Source organism: Vigna radiata, chromosome 2 (genome assembly GCF_000741045.1).
Source record: "Vigna radiata var. radiata cultivar VC1973A chromosome 2, Vradiata_ver6, whole genome shotgun sequence".
NCBI classification, from domain to species: domain Eukaryota; kingdom Viridiplantae; phylum Streptophyta; class Magnoliopsida; order Fabales; family Fabaceae; genus Vigna; species Vigna radiata.
Window position 1 is genome coordinate 6,055,580 of NC_028352.1, and position 22,146 is coordinate 6,077,725.

A 22,146-nucleotide genomic window follows, 5' to 3' on the forward strand; every position below is an offset into this window, starting at 1 on the left:
TCCTTCTCCTTCTCTTTCTTATCACTTCCATTACCTTTTCCATTACCATTACTATTTCCATTGCCATTACCGTTGCCATTGCCATTGCCATTGCCATTGCCATTGCCATTGCCATTGCCATTGCCTTGACCTTGAGCAATGGCAGCTTCCATGGCAATAAGTAAGATGAAGATGGCCACCAAGATGCTCCACTTTCTTCCACCCATCTTGGTGATCTATATAGAGTGCAACTTTGTTTTTATTCTTTCCTCTTATGTGATGATTTTCAAGAACTTCAATGACTGATCAGAGGATGTTGAAGAGAGCATGCACTGAAGAGAATATAAAGAGAGAGGAATTGTGTTGCAAATTAGCCCAGAATTACGCCTTAAGCTTTGCCATGATCATCCTTATTCTAAACTCTTCAAAAGCTAGTGGTTGCTTAGTAGTATAATACGTTGACTATTGAATGCTGATTTTTAAAGTGCACAAGTTACTTATTGGCCACGTAAACGCAACGCAACATAGTTACTATGGTGGAGTAGCACGTTCAATTTTGCTAAAGATAAAGAGCCTTGCGTAGGATCTACATAAGAACCTGATTAGACTTATTATTGAGCACTTAGGTGTGAAAGAAAGCATGCATAATGCCATGCATTAACGTAAGTTTTGTCTTATTTTATATGATTTTCAAATTATCAGCTTCAATGCTAAGCTACACGTAAACGTTATGGTTACGTTTGTGATGTAAATGAAGGCAGTTTAATTGTGACTTGACACTTGAGCATTAGGAATGAAATTAGCTGTATGAACGTGGTTGTCGAGTTGGCTTTCATTGATGGCATTGGGGTTGGAATCATATTGTAGATTTCATAATTCAGAATTATATTTCAAATTACGCTAATTTGGAATATAGTTTCAAAGTGACTTCGTAAAGATGTAACAAAACCACGTTAATCATATTTTATATTATGGTAGTGAAAAACAAAACATGGGGTGCCAATAGAAGAAATCCTTATCGAACATTTATCTATTTATCTATCGTATTCTGCCAAACCCAATTGGCCCCAACACACGCCAAAATTTCCAGTCTATTTCACCGTTCACTTTCTTTCAATCCTTTTATCTTGCATTTCTATAATATCCGAAAATAGTTGTAGAGGTTACATTTTTATTCATAGATTTTCAAAATATGATGAAAAAGTCTTAAACAAATTTTAAAATCCGATTAAATTTTTTTAAGAGATTTTAATGGAATTCGAAATCCGATAAAAAAGAATTATAATCAAATAAAACACAAAAAATAGGATGTTGGGTTTTTTAAATTGCAGATTATAGTTTTTGAAATTAAAAAAAAAAAATTGGAGATGCAAGATAAAATTATTAGAGGTGCAAGGTATACAGTCAAATTTTCATGATTATATTTTCTCTCATCTTATTAGCATAATAACATTAATTAAGACCACAAATAGTCCAAGTTTACTTTTGTATTTTAATAATAATAACTTGTTTTCAATACTAATTTTTCAAATGGTTGAAGTTGAGTCAAGGTGATTTAGGAGTAGGAAAATGTGAATGCTTTAATCAATAAAATTTATTGAACAAAGCCACGTCCGAAGAATCCATAGATAAAATTTTTGAACCATGATTGTATTAAGGTTCTTGAGATTATACAAACAAAAACATATTGTTAGAGATGATAAAATAAAAATCTAAAAACATTCAAAAACTTAAAGAAAAACAAGAAAAAATATATATTTAAAAGCTTTAATATGTTTAATATATTAAGCATTCAAATTAAAAAAAAAAAATGAATATTTAAAACAAAAAAAAATAGTTATATATCATACAAAAACCTTGTATATCATTCCCAAAAGGAAAAGACTTTAAATCGATTCAAAAATAATTTCAGTAAAAGTTAGCATAGATAAGAATTTAAGTGAACTTTAAGTTTTATTTTCCGTACAGATAAGAAGGATGATTAATATAGGAAAAAAGCAATTTATAAATTTATTTTCTTAAAAATTTGAGTTAAAAATAATATAATAACTTATGTAAGTTGAGATTCATGTATCATTATCAGTAACCAATCCAAACAAACATATAGAGAAAAGCTTCATAATAATACAAATAAGGATTACTTATGTCTCACTATAAAAAAAATATATCAAGTGTCTTTGATGTTTACGCATTACTGATTAATTATCATAGAATCAATATCTACATTGATAACCATAAACTATGCTTGCACATTAATAATAATATTTATAACAATATAGTATAATTTGAAAAATGTACCAACGAAATAAAAGGCCAAAGAACATTATTCACTTGTTTCATCAATCAGCAATTACCATTACTTTCTATTATATTTCATTGCATAATAATTTCACCATTTTATTATATATTATATTTTTATATAAGTCAAATATATTATTAACCAATAAATAGATATAGAAAAAAGAAACGAATCCAAGCTTAGTAACACGTAAGATACTAGTTATTTAAGTAAGGAAGAGATCAAATAATTTTTTCTTTTAAGTGGGAAACCTCATTCAAACAATATTCCTTTGTAATTTATTTCATGGTTTTATTTATTTCATGTGAAATGATGTAATTGTTTAAATGAATGTATATGAATATAATATTCCACTTATATGTGATGAAAAGCGTGGTTTTATATCATATTGAATGGTTGTATTTTATGGAGTGTGGCACTAAATATATGTTAGATATTTTGAATGGTCATTACATGAAAAATGACTTTTCATGTAGGAAAGATTTTTCTTTGTTTTTTATTAGAACTTCAACTTATAAAAATTTTAGCAAATCTTTATTATTAACTTATGAATTTTTTTACGGTGACTTTTTAAATTTTAGTTATTATCAAATATTATAATTTTGTAGTGAATCTTCGTTTATTTATTAATTTGTTAAATGTCTTTGTCTTATTTTGTGTTTTTTCTGGTTTATTCTTTTGTTTGTATTTTTTGAGAATTGAAATTCAAAATAATCATACTCTTTTCCGTATATGATTGTATTATCTATTTGATATTAGGATTATATCATCTAGTATCTAAATAAATGTTTCTAGTTGGATTCCTCTCTCATCTTATTTTTTTGTCATATGACAAAAACGTAAAAAAAAAAATAATGTCAAAATGTTATGTGTTTTGTTTTGAAATTCATTATTCTTTGAATTTTATAATAAGTACACTCCTAAGGTTTTATCCAATTTAGTTGAATTTTTAATTTTTCATGCTGTTTTTTTATAATTGTGCATTTTTGTATTTGATTCATGAATTTTTTTTTAATTGTAGTTTCAATTAATTGTTTATTTTAATTTTACACGAGTTTTGGTATTTAAAGTGTAATTTGTTTATTTTTCTTTTGTGTGTTGAATGGTAAAATTGAAAAGAAATTGATCCAAATAAAAAAAGAAACAAATATATTTGGAAAGAACAAAAAAAATAAGGATATAGGAGCAAACAAAAAATTAAAGAGTTCAATACAAATTTTTGTTGCAATTTTTATTTGTAGTTTATTGATTTATTAAATGCAATTAGTCTTTTTTTTTAGTTTCTGCATTGTCTCATTTGACTATTTTTTATAGTTTTATTATTTTCTAATTTTATTATTTTGTGTGTTTTAACATTTCTTGAAGTTGTGTCTAGGATTTTGTATTTTTTTTTACTTCTTAAGACAATATTTAAAATTCACACCATTTTTCACATTTTTTGTTTACTCTTTACTTAAGTTACTAGAAATCTTTGTCAAACACTTTAGAGAATTTGAGTGGTGAAAGGAAAAATAGTACATTAAAGAAAAACTTACTAGTGTAATAGTGAAATTTGAATAAACCCTTAGTAGAGTGGTGAGGTCCTAATTTTTTTTATTATTATTACTAACATTTTCTTGTAAGACATGGCTTCCTCTTCACCAAATAGTAAGCAGATTTAGCAACACTAAATAATTCAACATGTTCTAACAGAAGAATTATTTTAAAAGTGGTTTTACATATGAGTTTCCCTATCCTACTCCTCACAAAACTCCATTGGTTAAAGAACTTGAAAGTACTAAGGAAATGACATGCAATACTACAAATTTGCAAAAATACAAAGGGGAAATGACAGCTCTTAGAGGCCTCACAAAGGAGAAAAGAGCATGAACTGCAAGAGACACCTCGTATAAGTTTGGCCTTGGAGGAGGATTTCAATGTTTTGGTGCCAAAGTTGTAAAGTTGAATGGCAAAGCTTGCTAGTCTTAGAAGGAAACACAATCCTACAAAAAATCATTGTCGAGAGATAGGATAAGTTCTCTAAGATGCTCCTCTAAATGTGAAGGCTATGAGCATGAAACTCATCAATATCTTTATTAGAATGCAAGTCCCATGAAACTTATCAATGTCTTTATTTGAATGCAAGTCTCATGACTAATGAAGACCTTAAGAACTACACTATATACTTAAAAAGAAAGAAAGAAATGACATTACAACAACTAGGGGGACTTAAAAAGGCAAAACAAGAGGAAGAGGAGAAACAAGCATTAAGAGAAAAATGAGGAAAAAGAAGTAAAAGAGAGAGAGGAAAAAGAAAAGAGAAAAAAAAAAGAAAAGGAAGTAAGAAAGAGAGAGGGGAGAGAAAAAAAAAAGCAAACGAGGAAGAAGAGAAGAGAAAGAGATAAATATATTAACTCTTCCATTTTTATTTTGTTGCCTAAGGAATATTTCTATCAAAAGAGTAATAGTAAGAAGAAAGGATGACCCAAAAGAAAGTCATGCCTGTACTGTAGATCGGTTGTTTGTCTAAACAATATTTTTTTGTTTTTCTTTGAGCATAACATTATTACTTTAAAACTCTTTGATGCTTTTTATGTGTGAGTATTTGATCTTGGAAGCAAACCTCTAACCTTTAATAATAAGATATTTGTTTTATTCTAGATTTCAATTCTCATTTTAATAGCATTTCTATTTTGGATTATTTTTTTTATTTTTGTTTTTTGAATTATGTTTGTGTTTATGTGTAAAATTTTATAGAACTCGTGGTCAAATTCTCTCAGATAAGGGTGAATAATGATAAGCTGATAAGGTCTATAGGTACAACAACTCAAGAGAAGAAGCTCTTACAATAAATATTTACCTCATGAAAAGATAAGGAGAAATTTAAGAAGGAGGGAGTTACTTCTATCACTACCAAATCTAAGGAAAAAGGATCTTCAAGTGATACTATTTTGAGAACAAATTCTTTACGAGAAGGACTATCTCTAGATCTAATGCAAAGGAGAAAAATTTTCAAATGGTACGAATTTAAGAAAAAATTTTCCTTAAGAATGATGGTACGATAGAAGATTATCTCCCCATTAAATACAAGAAAAACTTGATAATGAGCCTTTGCAATTCAAAGGATTTGAAGACATGAAGAACATGACTCGAATCACAGTTATAAAATAAATGTTAAGCAATTAAAGTTTTTGTAATTTATTTTAATTTTGTAAACCTATCTTGTTGGATGAGAATGTCGAGTGATTGCTAGGTGAAAAAGGTGTTTTATGGGGCGAATAATTCGCTTCTGTTTCTGAATTTTCAAGTTATTTTTGTTAGCCTTATACAGAAGAAAGGTTACATTTTAATATTATATTATTTAATATTATATCTTTTCCCATTTATTTTATTTCTTTTTCAGTTAATATTCTGAAAGTGACCCATTTTAAATGAAAACTGTTTTCAAATGTGTCTGGGTGTGCCCATAATTCCCGTAACAATCTCTTCTAACTATATAAAATACTCTACGATGGTTTTTGGAGTACTACAGACTACAGAAAAATTTGTATCAGGTCACTGAGTCTACTCTTTACTTCATATACATCACCATCGTGTTCTAAGAGCAAGGGTTCAGAAACCATAAATTAGGCAAGCATACAACAATGGCTGGAGGTAGGTCTTTCTGCTTCCGCTTTTATTCTTGTAAATCTGAATATGATTAAATGTACTAGTTTGATATATTTAGATTTATTGAATCTTCAGTATGAATTTGTTATATGTTTTTTAACATTTGGTATCAGAGCATGTTTATCCTCTGCCTTGTCTGGTTCACTCCTCTGTGCGTATTGTGTTTTTTATTTTTATCAATTGGTTTGAAACTGGAGAAAGAAGAAAGAAGAAAATTTTCTGTGAAATATTTTTGATGCTAGAGGTTGAAGATGATTGAAACAGTATTAGGTTTTGCGTTTTATTTTGGGCATCTTTCAGAAACCTATATTTTAATTTTTTATTTTCTTCTTTACCTGTTGTATTTACACACACTGATGTACGTTGCTTGCTTATGGGTTTAATTTAGATTGTACGTGCACTGTTTGAGTTGTCTTTTCTATCTGCACACTTGCTTTTCATATATATTAAATTAGGTGTTGTTTACAGTGTTTTTATGTGTTACTGGTATAGCACGATATATATATATATATATATATATATATATATATATATATATATATATATATATATATATATATATATATATATATATATATATATATANTATATATATATATATATATATATATATATATATATATATATATATATATAAATAATATGACACTTTTATGATAGGCACAAATCCTATACACGCTATGCTTATATTTTATTTAGATTAAATATAAGATTTAAAAATAATTTAATGTTTAGTGATAAATATAATTTTTTTAATAATTAAAGAGTAGCTACAACATCTTTAATTAATTAAATTATATTGTAAAGATCACTTTNTTGAAACATTAATTGTAATTAATTATATATAGTGTGATGAAATATATCCACAAGATTTTTGTTACATTACATTTGTATAATTAATTAGGATAAAATATTAATTATAATTCTTAATTTTCCTACATGAATTAGGAATGTGATGTAATTTAATAGTTTTATCATAAAGTTAAATGAGTGTGAGTAAGGCTTTAGCCGAAAGACAAGTTTTATGTTAATAGACTCGTTGGTAAAGACATGTTTTGCTTTGGTAAAACATGACATTTATTTTAGTCTCAAATTATGATAATGAACATGATTTTAAATTTGCAGTTTATCAATCTGTGAATATTTCTGATATCAAGTGTGGTATTTCCGAATTGAAAGGAGATAATTATAAGATTTGGAAGGAGAAGGTTCTTCTTCATTTAGGCTGGATGGACATAGACTATGCTATTAGAAAACCATAACCACCGGGTTTTACTTCATTTAGTTGTGACCTATAATAAACATATGGTTTATTCATTAAAGTTAAGAGAGCTTGTGATGTGAGACTAAATACATCGTAATACATGGAAGATAATACTCATTATTAGAGGAACTGTCACCATGATTCATATATTTGGTCTCTTATTACGTTTGATGGTTGAATAAAATGGACCAAATGGGAGACTGTTAGCCTTATACAGAAGAGATGTTACATTTTAATATTATATTATTTAATACTATATCTTTTCCCATTTATTTTATTTCTTTTTCAGTTAATATTATAAAGGCAGTTAATATTCTGAAAGTGGCTCATTTTAAATAAAAACTATTTTCAAACGTGTGTGGGTGTGCCCATAATTCCCGTAACAATCTCTTCTAACTATATAAAATACTCCGTGATGGTTTTTGGAGTACTACATACTACAGAAAAATTTGTATCAGGTCACTGAGCCTACTATTTACTTCATATACATCACCATCTTGTTCTAAGAGCAAGGGTTCGGAAACCATAAATTAGGCAAACATACAACTGGAGGTTGGTCTTTTTGCTTCCGCTTTTATTCTTTGTAAATCTGAATATGATTAAATGTGTTAGTTTGATATATTTAGATTTATTGAATTTTCAGTATGAATATGTTATATGTTTTTTTAACAATTTTTTGGTTCAATGTCTTTGGTTTTTTTTTTTTTTAAAGATTTCTTACGTGGCTTAAACATATCTTCCTATATATAAGATATCAAATACATACGTAGACACGCTTTTACATAAAAAAATTGGTTTCTCATTGAGCGAGAAGTCTTTCAATTCTTAGATTAAAATTAATTATTATCAAAGATGGATTTCTTTATAGCAAATATCTTTTGACTTATTGATATGTTAGATTGTGACTTCTTTAAATTTAGTTCTTATCAAAGATAACAATTTTTGTGAAAAATATTCATTCACTTATCAATTTGTTAAATTGTGACAATTTTTTCTCTATCATATTTTGAATTTTTTTGTTTTTTTTCTTTTGAGGATTCAAATTTTGAACTATCGTATTCTTTTTCTAGATAGAATTATATTAGCTGACACTAGAACATATAATCTGATAACAGGACATGGCTGTATAACCTTTTGCCGTAGTTTTATTATCTAGAAATGATAAAAAAAAAATGCTAGAAGGTGGAGAAAGATAGTGGGAAGTGAAGGGAGAAAAAAAAAACTTAAAAATTCCGTATAAAAGATAACTAATATTTTAAGATGTTGCATCTCGAAAAGTAGTTACCGGATAAATTGAGATTCAATTAAATAAAACAATATAAAACAAAGTGAATAAATAATAATTTGTGTTAGATATTACATGATTATAATATTATAAAAATTAACACGAATATTTACTTTTATAATTTCAATTTAAATTTTAGTAATAATTTATTTCTTTCCATTATTATTATAATCTTATCATGCATTTTTGTTATCATTTATGTTATTTCGAAGGTAAAATATCAATTTACCATCATTATACAACAAAAAATACACCTATTAATTTTATTTGGTATAACTCTCTTAACGTGATAATTTTATCTTTTAATAAAAGTAATATATATATATATATATATTGAAAAAATATTTTTTATTAAATATTCATAAAATTAAAATTTATATAATTTAATGTAATAAAAATTAAATAAAAGAGTTGAGTATATTTTTAAGTTTTTTAAACTTAAACACACAAAAAAAATTGTTTTTATTTTAAATTTTTATATATTTTAATTATTAAATTTTAAAAATTTAATAAATATAATTTTTTTATTATTAATTTTTTATTTGTTAAACGAAATTTTATATTGACAAGTTAAAACTTGTTAAATAATATAAATGTCTCAAATATTAACATGAAAGATATTTAAGAAATAACAAAAATTAAAATAACAATATCCATTTATTTTTGTTCAAAAATATATCATAATTTAAATATAAAAATATGATTAAAAATATATTTAATCTTAATTAAAATAATCTATATACACACACCTGCACACCTCCCCATTTTCCACTCTTTTTTTTCCATGTATTGTAAAATTATTCCAATTATTTACTAAAAGATTCAAATAAAAGTGCTATTTACTAAAATGATTTAAGTAGAAGTGTATTTAAACTACTAATAATTGTAATTCTAAAATATTTATCAGTAGTTTTAAAAGATAAAATCAAAAATATGATCGAATAAATAAATTCACACTAACAATTAGTCCATTTAAGAAAACAAATGAATTTAGTTTTAGAATAAGTACTTCAGAGTACCAAGAAAGACCTAAATCGACCATTACTAGATTATTCAGTTTAAAATGATAAAGACAATATAAGCATTTTCTTCCTCGGAGGCTGTTCCAAATATTCCTTTTTTGGTTTCTTTTTTCTGTTCACTCCAAATCTCTAGTTACACTTCTCTTTCTTCTCAGTTCCACTTCACTATCTCCCTTTTCATCACCCATCTTTAAGCTTTTCCCTTTTTAATTGAATTAATTTCTTACATTTGGGGTTTTCAATTACTATTCTGAATTACGATTCCCTTCTCTTTTTCGTTTTTCCCTATTGATTTTAGGGACTTAGGGTTTATGGGTCTCCGAAACACCTTTGATTAGCGCTTGAAATCTAGGTCTGCTCTGTAGCTTGGGTGACGGTCAGGGCTATCGCACTTTGTCATTCTCGAGCATCAAAAGGAGGTAACTTTATGAACACTGGCATGCATCTGTCGTTTTCGGCATTACCCAAGGTTCTTAGTAAATTTATGAATTTTATTTTCTCCAATCGCGACCCATTTGTCTATTTTTAGCGATGATTGCGATTTTGTTAAAATTATACCTGTTCCTTTTTCACGCCAAAGGTCAACCAAATCTCCTACGGCTGTTCTAAACTGGAGTTATCAACATAATGTTGTTGGATGTGAATCGAAGTTGTGGGTTTTATATCGCAACTCGTATTCTCCACCTAGCTGAATGGCACCCATTGGAACAGCAACGTTGAGTTGGCTTGAACCTTGAAGCCCTCTTTTCTTCCCTCTTAATTCGGGTAAGAACTTCTAGTGTTTTTTTGATAAAATTATTGATTTTGAAGATGTCATGCGGTATTGTTGTTGGCATAGTGAACTTAACTGTTTTGTTGCTGTTGTAGATTTTAAAACTTTTAGGCTTAATCAATCATCTTTTGGGTCCAAGCTCCTCATGTTCGAAAAGACTCTTTCTTTTGCCTGTGTGATGGGGTGCTGTAGTTGTTTTGGGTTCATCAGGACACCTAACCGTCAAAGACAAAGGTCTAAGCCTGCCATTAACAATAATCTCTACCAGGAGCCTCTGTTGGATGTTGATGATGACATTGAAGATGAAGAGGGCGACCATTTGTATAACGATGAGGTTAATAACACTAGTGGAGATGATGCCGAGGAAGAAACTCGGCCAAAGCGATCAGAAGAAATTTTGAACCTGAGAGTAGAGAATGACATGGTTTGTAGGCAGTTTCCTGTTAAAGATACTCACAAAGTTGTTCGTATGGAGGTAATTGTTGTGTGGGTGTAGCATTATAGATTTTGCTCCAATTGTGATTTTGACCTTTTTTGTGCTGGTTGATCTTGATTATATTTGAATGAAAATTTCACTGTTTTATGTGGTTTATGGTTTCCAGTTACTTCCTCTCTTTTATGATGTGGTGTGTTTATATTATTAGCTGCAATCTAAATTTATTATATTTATTTAATTTAAATAGAAAATGAACTATTATAGATTTTTAATGGAATGCTACATGTCAAAGAGTGTAATTTTTATATCATACATACAACATTTTCAGTGTTAGACATGAAGCTGTGGCTGAATATTTGAAATGTCTTGGGTTATTATTATTTTTTTTAAAGTTATTGTGTTATCTGCTTCTTCACCTGCCATAGGTTCTTGGTTTATTAACCTTGCAATGAATTTTACATCTCTCTCACTTATAATGCCTATTTGAAGATTTACTAGTATTGACGAATATATTTTCTCTGTTGTTGTGAATATATTTTCTCTCAGAACTTGGAAGTCATATTGAACCTTTATTTTCAGGATGAAAATGGGAACAAGATGATAAATGAGTATATTCGTGAGTATAAGATTGGTTCTGGCAGCTACGGAAAAGTGGTTAGTATTCATGGTACTTGATTACTTTTCCAGTTTCAATGAAGACAGTTTTCCTAAGCCTCTTTCTTACATGCATGACAGGCTCTTTATCGTAGCTCTGTGGATGGAAAGCATTATGCAATCAAGGTAAGGAAAATTTTTGGTGTTGGTAGACAGATTATTCATTACTGTAGGAAACATGACCATATGGACATAGTTTTTTTACACTGGGCTTTAACATGTATTGAATTTTCCAATAATTTTGAAGATAGTGGTGTTTTTTGTCGTTTGTTGAGCTTGAAATCTTTTCAATTGAAGGCCTTTCATAAATCTCATTTACTGAAGCTTCGAGTTGCACCCTCAGAAACTGCCATGACTGACGTACTACGAGAGGTATATTTCTTAGTATATCTTTGGTTTTCAGTCTGAACTCTGAACTGGAAATATGTTTAAAACATGAATATGTTCAATTTTGGTAAATACATTATATAATTCCCTCATGTATGCCTCTATATGGTTTCACCTCATGGGCCATCTGTTTTTATTCGTGGTTCTCTTTAGACTGTACTTGCAATTTATTTACTTTTAGAAAGTACCCACATTCTTTCTTTTTGGCAAAACTTGTACCTCCCATTTTCTGGAAAATTCTGTTGCATGCTTTTCAGCTTATTATGCTTCTGGTTTGGTATTTATGATAAACTATGTTTTCTAAATCTATCTGCTTTAGCTGTTGATGTCCCTATAGTATGTTAAAAGGCCAATATTATTTTTCTTTTTCCAGGTTCTCATTATGAAAATGGTGGAACATCCTAATATAGTAAATCTCATTGAGGTGATTGATGACCCAGAGTCGGATCACTTCTATATGGGTACTGAGGACTAGATTCTTCCTGGTTTTCTTATTTAACGATTTACTAAAAATTATGTGTATTTGAGTTGAAGTGAAGATAAATAATACAGTTGAATTCATATGCTTGACTGCTGATTTTTCTCAAACAGTACTTGAATACGTAGAAGGCAAATGGGTCTGTGAGGGTACAGGTCCCGCATGTGGGTTAGGTGAAGAGACTGCTAGGAGATACTTGCGTGATATTGTTTCTGGATTAACTTATCTTCACGCTCATGTAATATTTCTCTATCTATCATTGTGTGCTTCATACTAATTAAGTCTCTCTCTCTCTCTCTCTCTCTCTCTCTCTCACTCACAGTTTTTTCATATAAATAGCAATATGTGATGGTTTTCATGTTAAACAACGAAAAGAAATTATAAAATGACACCATTTATCTTAGATGCTCATCTTATTTTCAAATATGTTTGAAGTAGTTTGATCAATTTAGTGATTTTCTTTTTTCTGGAAAAGCAGAACATAGTACATGGGGATATTAAACCGGATAATCTGTTGATTACTCGTCATGGTACTGTGAAGATAGGGGATTTCAGTGTCAGCCAGGCTGTTGAGGTAATGCTATTCCGGTTTCCAAATGCAAATTTGATTACTTAAAATAACATCAAAGCTGTTGAGTTTACAGGGCATTAGTCTTTCTTCAACTGCAACATGTGAAACTTTTCTTTTAGGGGAAACTGAAATAGGATTGCAAATTTGTGAAACTTTAAATGTGATTACAGCAAAGGATGAAAGTTATGTACTCATCAATAGTTGATATAAAGTAATGACTTCATTAAACAAGTTTATCACAAATTGTAATAAAGAAGTTTGCTAGTGTGTCAAAGCACAGGAACTCTTGATTTTCTCTATAGGTGATTAGTTGATCATCAATCATATAATTGATTCTGACCTACTGAGTTTAGATAATGATATAGAATTTAGGTGGGAAAGAGACAGAAAGAGAATGATAATAGAAGACAGAAGACAGAAAGAGAGATCAAAGAGTTGCGCAATCATGAGAATATTTTTCTAATATTCAAATCCGCAGAATTAAAGAAAATGACGTGAAGCAAACACCCTCTGCTCTTTTGTGTGTTAAATAAGGGAATCACAAAAATATCCATCAAAAGCATATATCAAATTAAATAAAGCACAGGGTAAAAAAGGGTATTTTCCAGTGTAGAATACAAACTCTTATCGCATTGAGTGACGTTGGCTCTGAAATTTTTCGGTGTAGAATACCAGAAGTGATTTTGGAGGCCATGCTTTTCTAATTCCCCATCAGATGGAAAAGTGAAGCAACCATGCCCCCGTTGTGGTTAGAGGCTGCATCACCCCAGTCTGTTGCCATATCCCACTAATGATGAGCATATATAGAGAAAAAGCAATGCTTTTCCCCTTAATTCAAACAGACTAATGCTACTATACAGAAGCAGATTTGGTCAGGCAAAAACCAGCTAATCTTCTATGACTAAGGAAAATACAAAGGAGAAAAAATTTAGTATATAAGACAAAACTCTAAATCCGTTCTTAATTGGATCATTCACATCTATCCTAGTTCATTCTATTCTTCGTTACTTTTTTTACAACAAAATTTGACCGTTTCATTTTGCAGGATAATAAGGATGAGCTTCGTCGATCACCTGGCACTCCTGTTTTCACTGCACCAGAGTGTATTTTAGGTTGGTTTTACTTTTCAAGCCTGCAAGGTTCTTTTGATATTAGTTGAAGTACAGGCTCTCACTGCTGTTGTGTCTGGTTATCTTTGTAGGTCTGACCTATGGTGGTAAAGCTGCTGACACCTGGGCAGTAGGAGTTACTTTATACTGTATGATATTGGGTGAATACCCTTTTCTTGGAGACACACTTCAAGATACATACGACAAAGTAAGAATTACAGACATATATACGACAAAGCAAGAAAGATGCAAGATTTTATTTTTATTATAATCACAACAAAATTTTCACTTTTCGCAAGTTCGCATATTTCCTTTACAAAATTTCACAACTTTTTCACCTGATATTGTACATGACATTCATGTTCACTGCCACTGGTGCCTATGTCGCAATTTTTTTTTTTTATCAGCGCCTATATTACGAACTTAACATGCTTTTTTTTTTAAATCCAGATAGTCAATAATCCTTTGGTACTCCCCAATAATTTGAATCCGCCATTGAAGAACTTGATAGAAGGCTTACTTTCGAAAGGTATGCATATCGTTCTGTATTTAAGTCATGTCACGTGATTATATTTGCCTTGTTAATGATTAAGGTACATTTGAAATCTGCAGATCCAAGACTAAGGATGACTTTGGGTGATGTTGCGGAAGATAGTTGGATTATCGGAGATGATGGGCCAATTCCCGAGTACCTTTGTTGGTGCAAAAGGAAGAGCTTAGGGATTGAAAACCATGATGAGAGCAAGACCAACTAAAATTAATTTTAGCTTGCATTTATGTACAGTTGAAAACCCTGATTTTTTTCCCGTGAGACTCGTGGTATTTTATGATTTTAGAGAGGCAGTCTTGAAGGAATCTCAAACTTTAAGAAAATGTGGCTCATCTAGGCATGATAAGTAGCAGGGGATAAAAAATGTTTACTTATTTTTTGGTGAGAGAATTTGATGTTCAGAAGTAGAAACTTATGTTTATCTTTGTATACATTGACCATCAACATGCACAAGGCTTTTTAGATCCATTTTTTGGCATGATAGCTACCGAGTGAGGAAAATGACTACCCTAACAATTTCCACGGTCTCTGAAGTTTAAGTAATTTTGTGCTTCAAAGATGCAGAGTAAAATACCTTTTCTGACAACATACTATCAAGAACCGCAATGAGCTGGAACAACTTTATAAATTCTGATTCTGATGTCACGTGGAATAAAGCAGGTATCATGTTCTTATTCTATGTGCTTTTAATGATAAAGGGTGGAAAGCACCAACCCAAAGAAGCATTTGTTGCCCTTGTTGTTATTATTATCTAGACTTTTCCCTCCTCTGCATGTGCCTCATCTTTATACCTCAGAAACAGACAAACTAGGGATACATTTTGGTTTTATATCATAATCAGTTTGCTGGAGCATTGTTTTTTTATACTTGTATTTTGCTTCATGCTCTCTCTTATTGGAGGTATCTCATGTATGTAGGACGCACTCAACCAATTTCATACAATAACTACCATAAATTATATTTTATGTAATCAATCATTTTTTTTTTGTCTGGCCCCAGCCTGTGCATGCTAGAAAGTCGTACTCTGAGAGGAAAAGACAAATTTTTTTCTGAAGTAAAGTTTGGTTTTAAATTCAAAGGCAAAAGACTATTTTGGTATTATGATGGAATTTCCCCAGAATATAACGAGTTTCCTTTTCTTCAGCTTCACCATATTTTTTCATGCATGTTTGTAGAAAACAAACTGGGAATATGGATTTTATTCTTGCTCATTTAAAGGGTAAACTTTTTAGGATAAACTATAGTTTATTCAAACAAAAACATATTTCATTTTTAAACAAACACTAATATTTTACAAGTATAAATTGATTATTTGAAATATATTTCTGAGGTCAAATATTTTGAAATTAGTTTTACTGAAATATATATTTGTTCCAACCTTAATTCTCCTTATGAACATTATCCTTAGATGTTGTCCATTTTGTTTTGTTACAATAGATGTTCCAAGTGAGTTTAAAGGAGAAAGATACTAAGTTATCTATAATATATGTATGTATATATGTATTTCCAAATTGATATTTAGATCACACGTGTTAATATAAATATTTTATCAATTCAAAGTCTTTCTATTCCATCACTACTTATAACAGAATCTGTTTGTATGATTATTGTAGTTGTTAATATACAAGTAAAACATGCAAGGTAATATAAATAAATTATAAACATCATCATTACCATCATCATGCTCATATATCATAAGCTTGTATAAAAATAGTAATAAACTCATACTTAGTCATACATTATATCATAACTACATACATCTTTTGGAAAACTATAATAAACAAGTCTTACCATACTAGTGCTTAATATATCTTGAATGCTCTAAATCTTAGTTGACCTGTGTGTAATGTGCACATGTTACCAAGTCAAATGGAAGGTTATTTTTAACTTCTTACCACCTCTAATGTAGTTTACATTATTAGATCATTACTAAAACCAAAATATTTCTATCAACATGAATTTCATATTTATGACCACCATGAAAGACATGAATTCACCATAAGTATATGTAAAATACTAAAAAAAATTACAAAAATTTTGTTAATTACTGATAAAATACTATTAATGATCACACATTCGGTAAACTTTAATTTACTGATAATTTTTTTTAATGTTACATTTTAAATTATTGATGAATACTTTTACTAATAAATAATCTAACCGTAAAATTTGTTAGAAAGATGTGTTAGTAAATTATAATTATTATTATTATTAACGATTCATTGGTAACTTATTGTCATAATTATCTATAATAAGAAAAGGAGAACAGAGGAGGAGGTGGTTGAGGGTTGTCTAGGTGATGAGGAGGCTCATTGGTAACGTTCGTCACAAATGTGGTTAGGCATAACAATAGTGATTCAGGGGAAGCGAAGGTTCATTAATGATGTGGAGGCTCAACAATAATGTTGATGATGGTTAGTGGCGTATGGGTGGAGGATCCTGATAACAACCAAAGTTAGAGAAAGAGGTAAAGGAAGAGAAAAAGGATAGAGGAAGATGAATAGGAAGAGAATGAGATTCCAAAGGATGCAAATGACTTCGAGTGACAATGGTAGTTGGTTGACAGCGAGGAGGAAAAAGATGATGAATAAGAAAAAGGAAGAGGAAGAGAAGAAGAAAAAGGAGATTCAATTATACATTTTATCGACAAATTTTATTAATTGGTATTTATTGATGAATTTGTGATCGTTAATATTTATCGTTGGATGTATTTGTCAATAAGTTTTATCAATGAATTTTTGCTCGTTAGTAGTCCATCAGTAGATCATGTTTACCGATAGATTTTTTCTATAATCAACGAATTAGAACTATTGATAATGTGTTATTTTCTTATAATGAAGAGTCATGCAAACCATCCATCCAATGTCACTCAACCACGTTCAGTCCATGTATACATGTATATAAGTTGATCTAATTCACATGCATAGATTAGCCATAATAAGCATATATGTCATGTATATACCGTTGAAGATAGTAAAAATTATGTATGAGATTAATCTCTCTTGTGTTAAATATACACATAGGGTCCTCTATTTATAATAGAAGAAATACGCACCAGACCCAAAATACAAATAAGAAATAATAACAAACTAACTAAAGATAAAAGATAAATATAAAATAAAAATAATATATCTAAAACTCCCCCTCAAGCATACAAATCGTATGTACCAAGCTTGTTACTAATATAATTCATAACGACTTAATGAAAATATATGTCTGCACTCGAGTGACATCAAATTGCTAATGATTTGCAAGACGACATAGAAGACAAAATACCAACCCAAAAGACTCCCCCTGAGCAACAAATTTGGAAGGTTGCTCCACGTAAATCTCTTCATGCAAATCGCTCTTGAGGAATGCTACCAGTGGATAAAGAGGTAATTGTTGGAGAGCCACCACGACTATAAATAAACTAACAAAAACCATTTTTTCCATGGGAAAAAAAGCATATATGAACGAGTCAAATGCAATGGTGACAAAAAAATGAGGTCAGAAGAGACACCAGCAGGAGAAGCCATGGATAAACAATAGAGAGAAACCATAAAAAATTCATAATTCTCCAATCAAGACACCTGAAAAAGGGAAAAAAGCAATATCAATGCTCTGAATAGTTGTTCGAGAGGAGGCAAGATGTACGACAACGCATCATGAACCTGAAAGAGGAAAGCGAGCGACCCCGACGCTCTAAATTACTATTAGGCATGCCACCATGCAAGACGAAAAAGGGAGCAAATTCATAACCTCAAAAGGTGTAGATGAAGGCGTTGTTGATGACATGGTGGTCGCCTAACCGAGACGATCAAAACCATGTGATTGTCGATCAAAACTTGAACTTTGGTAGTGGCAGCGGTAGACGATGGCGCCAGCGGTGGCAGTGGAAAACGCCACCGTCGACAATGATGAATGTAGTTGTAGAGCTACAAAAAACTTTTTCCTCAAAATAACCTCAGGCTCTAGATACCATGTTGAAGATATTGAAAATTATGAATGAGATTAATTTCCCTTGTGTTGAATATCCATATAGGGTCCTCTATTTATAATAAAAGAAATATGGACCAAATCCAAAATACAAATAAGAAATAATAACAAACTAACTAAAGATAAAATATAAATATAAAATAAAAATAATATATCTAACATATATCATGTCATATGTCTCATAACTAATCATATTACTTTCATAACATATAAAATAATTGTACATTTTACACATCATTCTGTAAAATCATCACCTTCCAACACAACATTGCTTTATCGAACTATTCTTACTTAATTCGTCTCTCTACTTTGTCTCAAGCAAGCCATTAATCATCTTGTTTGAACACTATTAAGGATGACAAAATTACTCGTGTTTGTGGGTATGTGGATAAAATATGTTGTGGATATCTGCAGGTAGTGAATAATTTAATATTTGCTTATAAACGAATTAGGTGCAGTGTCATACTTTTCATATCCGTGGATACTCATTACCAATAAAAAATTAAAATTAAAATTTAATTTATATTTTATTAAATTAAATTTAATTAAAATAAAAATTTTAATTTATATTTTATCAAAATAAATTTAAAATTTAATTTTTATTTAATTTAATTTACATTATATTTTATACTTTTTTTGTAATTTTATTTTATATTTTATTTTAAAATTGTATAAATTATCTTTTTTTTTAATATTTGTAAAATCTGAATATATGTGGGTTTTTATTTTGTAAATAAGTATCTCAAATGTAAGAAGATGAGTAATGAGTCGAATAGTGACAACCATTTCTCGAAAATATTTTAATATAAATTTCATAGTCACCTTTTAACATCATTGGATGTTTGAGTTTCTTACGAGCAAGTGAATGTTCAAACAATGTGTATATTGTTTTTGTCACAATTAAATCTTTAGAACAATGTTTGAACCAAAAGTTATATTGGAAAATGATACTTTGACATCCATCACTTGACAAATTTTTGACACCATCCACGTGTCGCGTTTTGATTGGACCATATGAAAAAAAATTAAAATAATTTTAAATGACGTGGAAATGCAAGGTTTGGGATTGTAAGAGTTTTCATTTCCGCGAGGTTTCATTTTTTTTAGGTTTTCAAACATTTCCAATATCATTTTTGAGAGAGAATTCAAGAGAGAGAAAGTTCTCCCATCCACAAACCTCCCTTGACCACAACCAAGGGTTCACCAACAAAGGACCGTTACTGTCGCCGTTCACCAGAGTTATGTTTGCCGCCATTCTGTCCGAACTTTTCGTCGTTTCGAAGCATCCTTGTAGGCGAAAACCAACATTGAAGACGAAAAAACATTGTTTGTAAGTTTTCATGGTTCATTTTGGTTTTCTTTCTTATTGTTGTTCGGTGATTTTGCGAGGGTGAAATTAGAGGTTGTGAAGAGAGGATTAAGAAAATAAACGAGGTAGAATCATGAGCACGGGAGATGCGAAGGTTTTGATTCAAGGGTTTTATTGGGAGAAGTTTTGAACCATGTATGGGGAGCTAAACTACTTTTAGCTTTTGATTCTATTTTCGATCGTTGAGTTTGATGTCTCTTAATTTTGAAAATTTAGTTGTGTGATTAATATTGAATAAATTACGGTATGAGCATATTTATTCAGTTGAGAGTATTTGTTATGGTGATGTTATTGGATTGTAATAACCACAAATTATAATATGAAAAAGGGAATAGGGAGATACATTTTATTCTACTACGCGTGATTAGGTTTGCTATACATTAAAATCTTTATTTTTGCTTTGCTGGTTATATGATAAAGTCTTGTTAAGCTAGGTGTTAAAATCTAAATTTTGATATACATGGCTATATGTTAAAATAGGTTGGATGATGAAGTAGAAAAATGTAATATGTAAAAAGATTGGTCTGGAACGTTAAGTTTAAAGATATAGTTGTATTGAGAATTGGAATGTTTGAGTTGTATGTATATAAATGATATAAAAATAAAGATAGAAAATTTATGATGGAATAGCAATTTTGCAAAATTGAAATTAATAGGAATTTATGGTATGATAGATATTTGGATTAATATACTTTTATCGGTTGGGTTTGAATCAGTTTTATAAATATTAAGGTCTTGAGTAATTTGGGTAGAGAAAACTTGAATTTGGTGCTTTCCTCCTTGATGATGATGAATATAAAGAGGGGTATCCTATTAAGGTTTAAAAGGAAAAAGAATAGTAATTATGGTGTTATAATTTATGAAGCAGATGAATGTTTTGTTTGTAATTTATTCTTATTTTGTAAGCATAGAAAGTAAAATAAGAATGAGATGGTAATTTATGCTGTTATGACAATAATAATATAACATCAGCAGGTGATGGTGATGATGTTATGTGGGCCTCATGGCCAATGGGTGGAGCATGACTTTGTACCCATCTATGGGAGCACTATGCTTACACGATGATAAGGTAATTGGTTTCTAAATTTTGAATCATTCAATGAGGTAAACCAGGGCAAAACACAATCAATTTATAACTAGAAAACATACAAAGCTAAGTTTTTAAGAAGTCAGTAGCATTTGGAAGAGTCCTTCTAATTTTTAATCCATTTTAGAATGATGTGCTTGTTTGTGTAATTAATGCATATAAACTTTTTAATAGTTATGGAAGGATTAATTTTGAAAGATACAAACGCAGAAAAATGAGTTATATTTGAGAATGCTTATAAAAAATTTACTATTGAGATATGGTTGGATGGTGTTAAATAAAGTTGTTTTTTTAATGAGGAAATATACAAATTTATTTTGAAATAATATTTAAATACTGTAAGTGATTAAAACAATTGCAAAATCATGTGCAATGTGGTGGAATGCTTTTTGGCCAAACTAACATTCAGCTAGAACTAATAAAGACAGATTTTGGTTGTTTTTTCTACAGGGTTTCCTTGAATATAAAGCATATCTCATAATGGAAGGATGTGTCTCATTTCTGTTGAGCTGGCTGATAGAAGACAATGAAGGATATCTTGAAACTAATCCATCAACTTCCCCTTAACACAATTTTATTGCTCCAAATGGTGAGCCTGTATGTGTAAGCTAGTCATCCACAATGGATGTGGCAATCATACATGAAGTCTTCTCTACATTTCTTTCTGCTGTTGAGGTAAAATTGCTAAACTTTTAACTAACACACTATAAGATGTTTTGTTTACTCAAAAGTTTGTATGTATTTCCAAAACATGTTGTAGGGAGAACAAATGATAACATTGTCGAAAAAGTTTGTACAGCTCCACCACGGTTACGTCCACTCTATATTACTCAAGATGGTTCCATTATGGAATGGGTATTTTCTTGAAAATAGAAAATGCAGGCAACAATATTGTTTCATTGTAATTAAAGTCATATATATATATACATTATTTTTTCATTGTAATTAAAGTCCTATATATATTTTGTTGGACTTCGGTGGATGAAAAAGAAATACAGATATATTATAGATTTGTTGACACTGCTGTTACAGACAGAATGAAAAAGACATTGTTATAATAATAAAGTTTTCATTTTCCATATCCATCATCTAGATAGTCAACAATGTTTGCTTTCGTGTATTTGCGTTAAAATTTTAATTCATTAATTTGATTGAAATCTTCTTTCCTTCCACACAAGAATTAATGGATAATTTATATATTAAAGGGATATACACAATGTTTACTATAAAAAAAAATCACTTGAAATATATATATATA

The 22,146-nt window shown here is 29.6% G+C and overlaps 1 protein-coding gene across 2 annotated transcripts; it reads left to right on the top strand.

The window, feature by feature from the left end:
* Positions 1–9,547: 9,547 nt before the first annotated feature.
* Positions 9,548–14,932, top strand: LOC106756426 (serine/threonine-protein kinase GRIK1). 2 transcript variants are annotated; one of them, XM_014638850.2, is made up of 13 exons: positions 9,548–9,966; positions 10,078–10,262; positions 10,365–10,744; positions 11,285–11,359; positions 11,441–11,485; positions 11,657–11,731; positions 12,120–12,207; positions 12,338–12,462; positions 12,703–12,798; positions 13,841–13,907; positions 13,997–14,112; positions 14,355–14,433; positions 14,517–14,932. In XM_014638850.2, the coding sequence occupies exons 3-13, from the start codon at positions 10,415–10,417 to the stop codon at positions 14,657–14,659; spliced, it is 1,239 nt and encodes a 412-aa protein (XP_014494336.1). In that variant the 5' UTR covers positions 9,548–9,966; positions 10,078–10,262; positions 10,365–10,414; the 3' UTR covers positions 14,660–14,932. The 2 variants fall into 2 exon arrangements, with proteins under 2 accessions (XP_014494336.1, XP_014494337.1); XM_014638851.2 differs by having other exon boundaries at positions 9,548–9,916.
* The last annotated feature ends 7,214 nt before the right edge of the window (positions 14,933–22,146 follow it).

Excerpts from the sequence above, each read along its gene's own strand:
- LOC106756426 (XM_014638850.2), top strand. The coding sequence starts at position 10,415 with ATGTTCGAAAAGACTCTTTCTTTTGCCTGTGTGATGGGGTGCTGTAGT. Across the intron at positions 10,745-11,284 it reads ACAAAGTTGTTCGTATGGAG|GATGAAAATGGGAACAAGAT; the intron begins GTAATTGTTGTG and ends CTTTATTTTCAG. Across the intron at positions 12,799-13,840 it reads GTGTCAGCCAGGCTGTTGAG|GATAATAAGGATGAGCTTCG; the intron begins GTAATGCTATTC and ends TTCATTTTGCAG.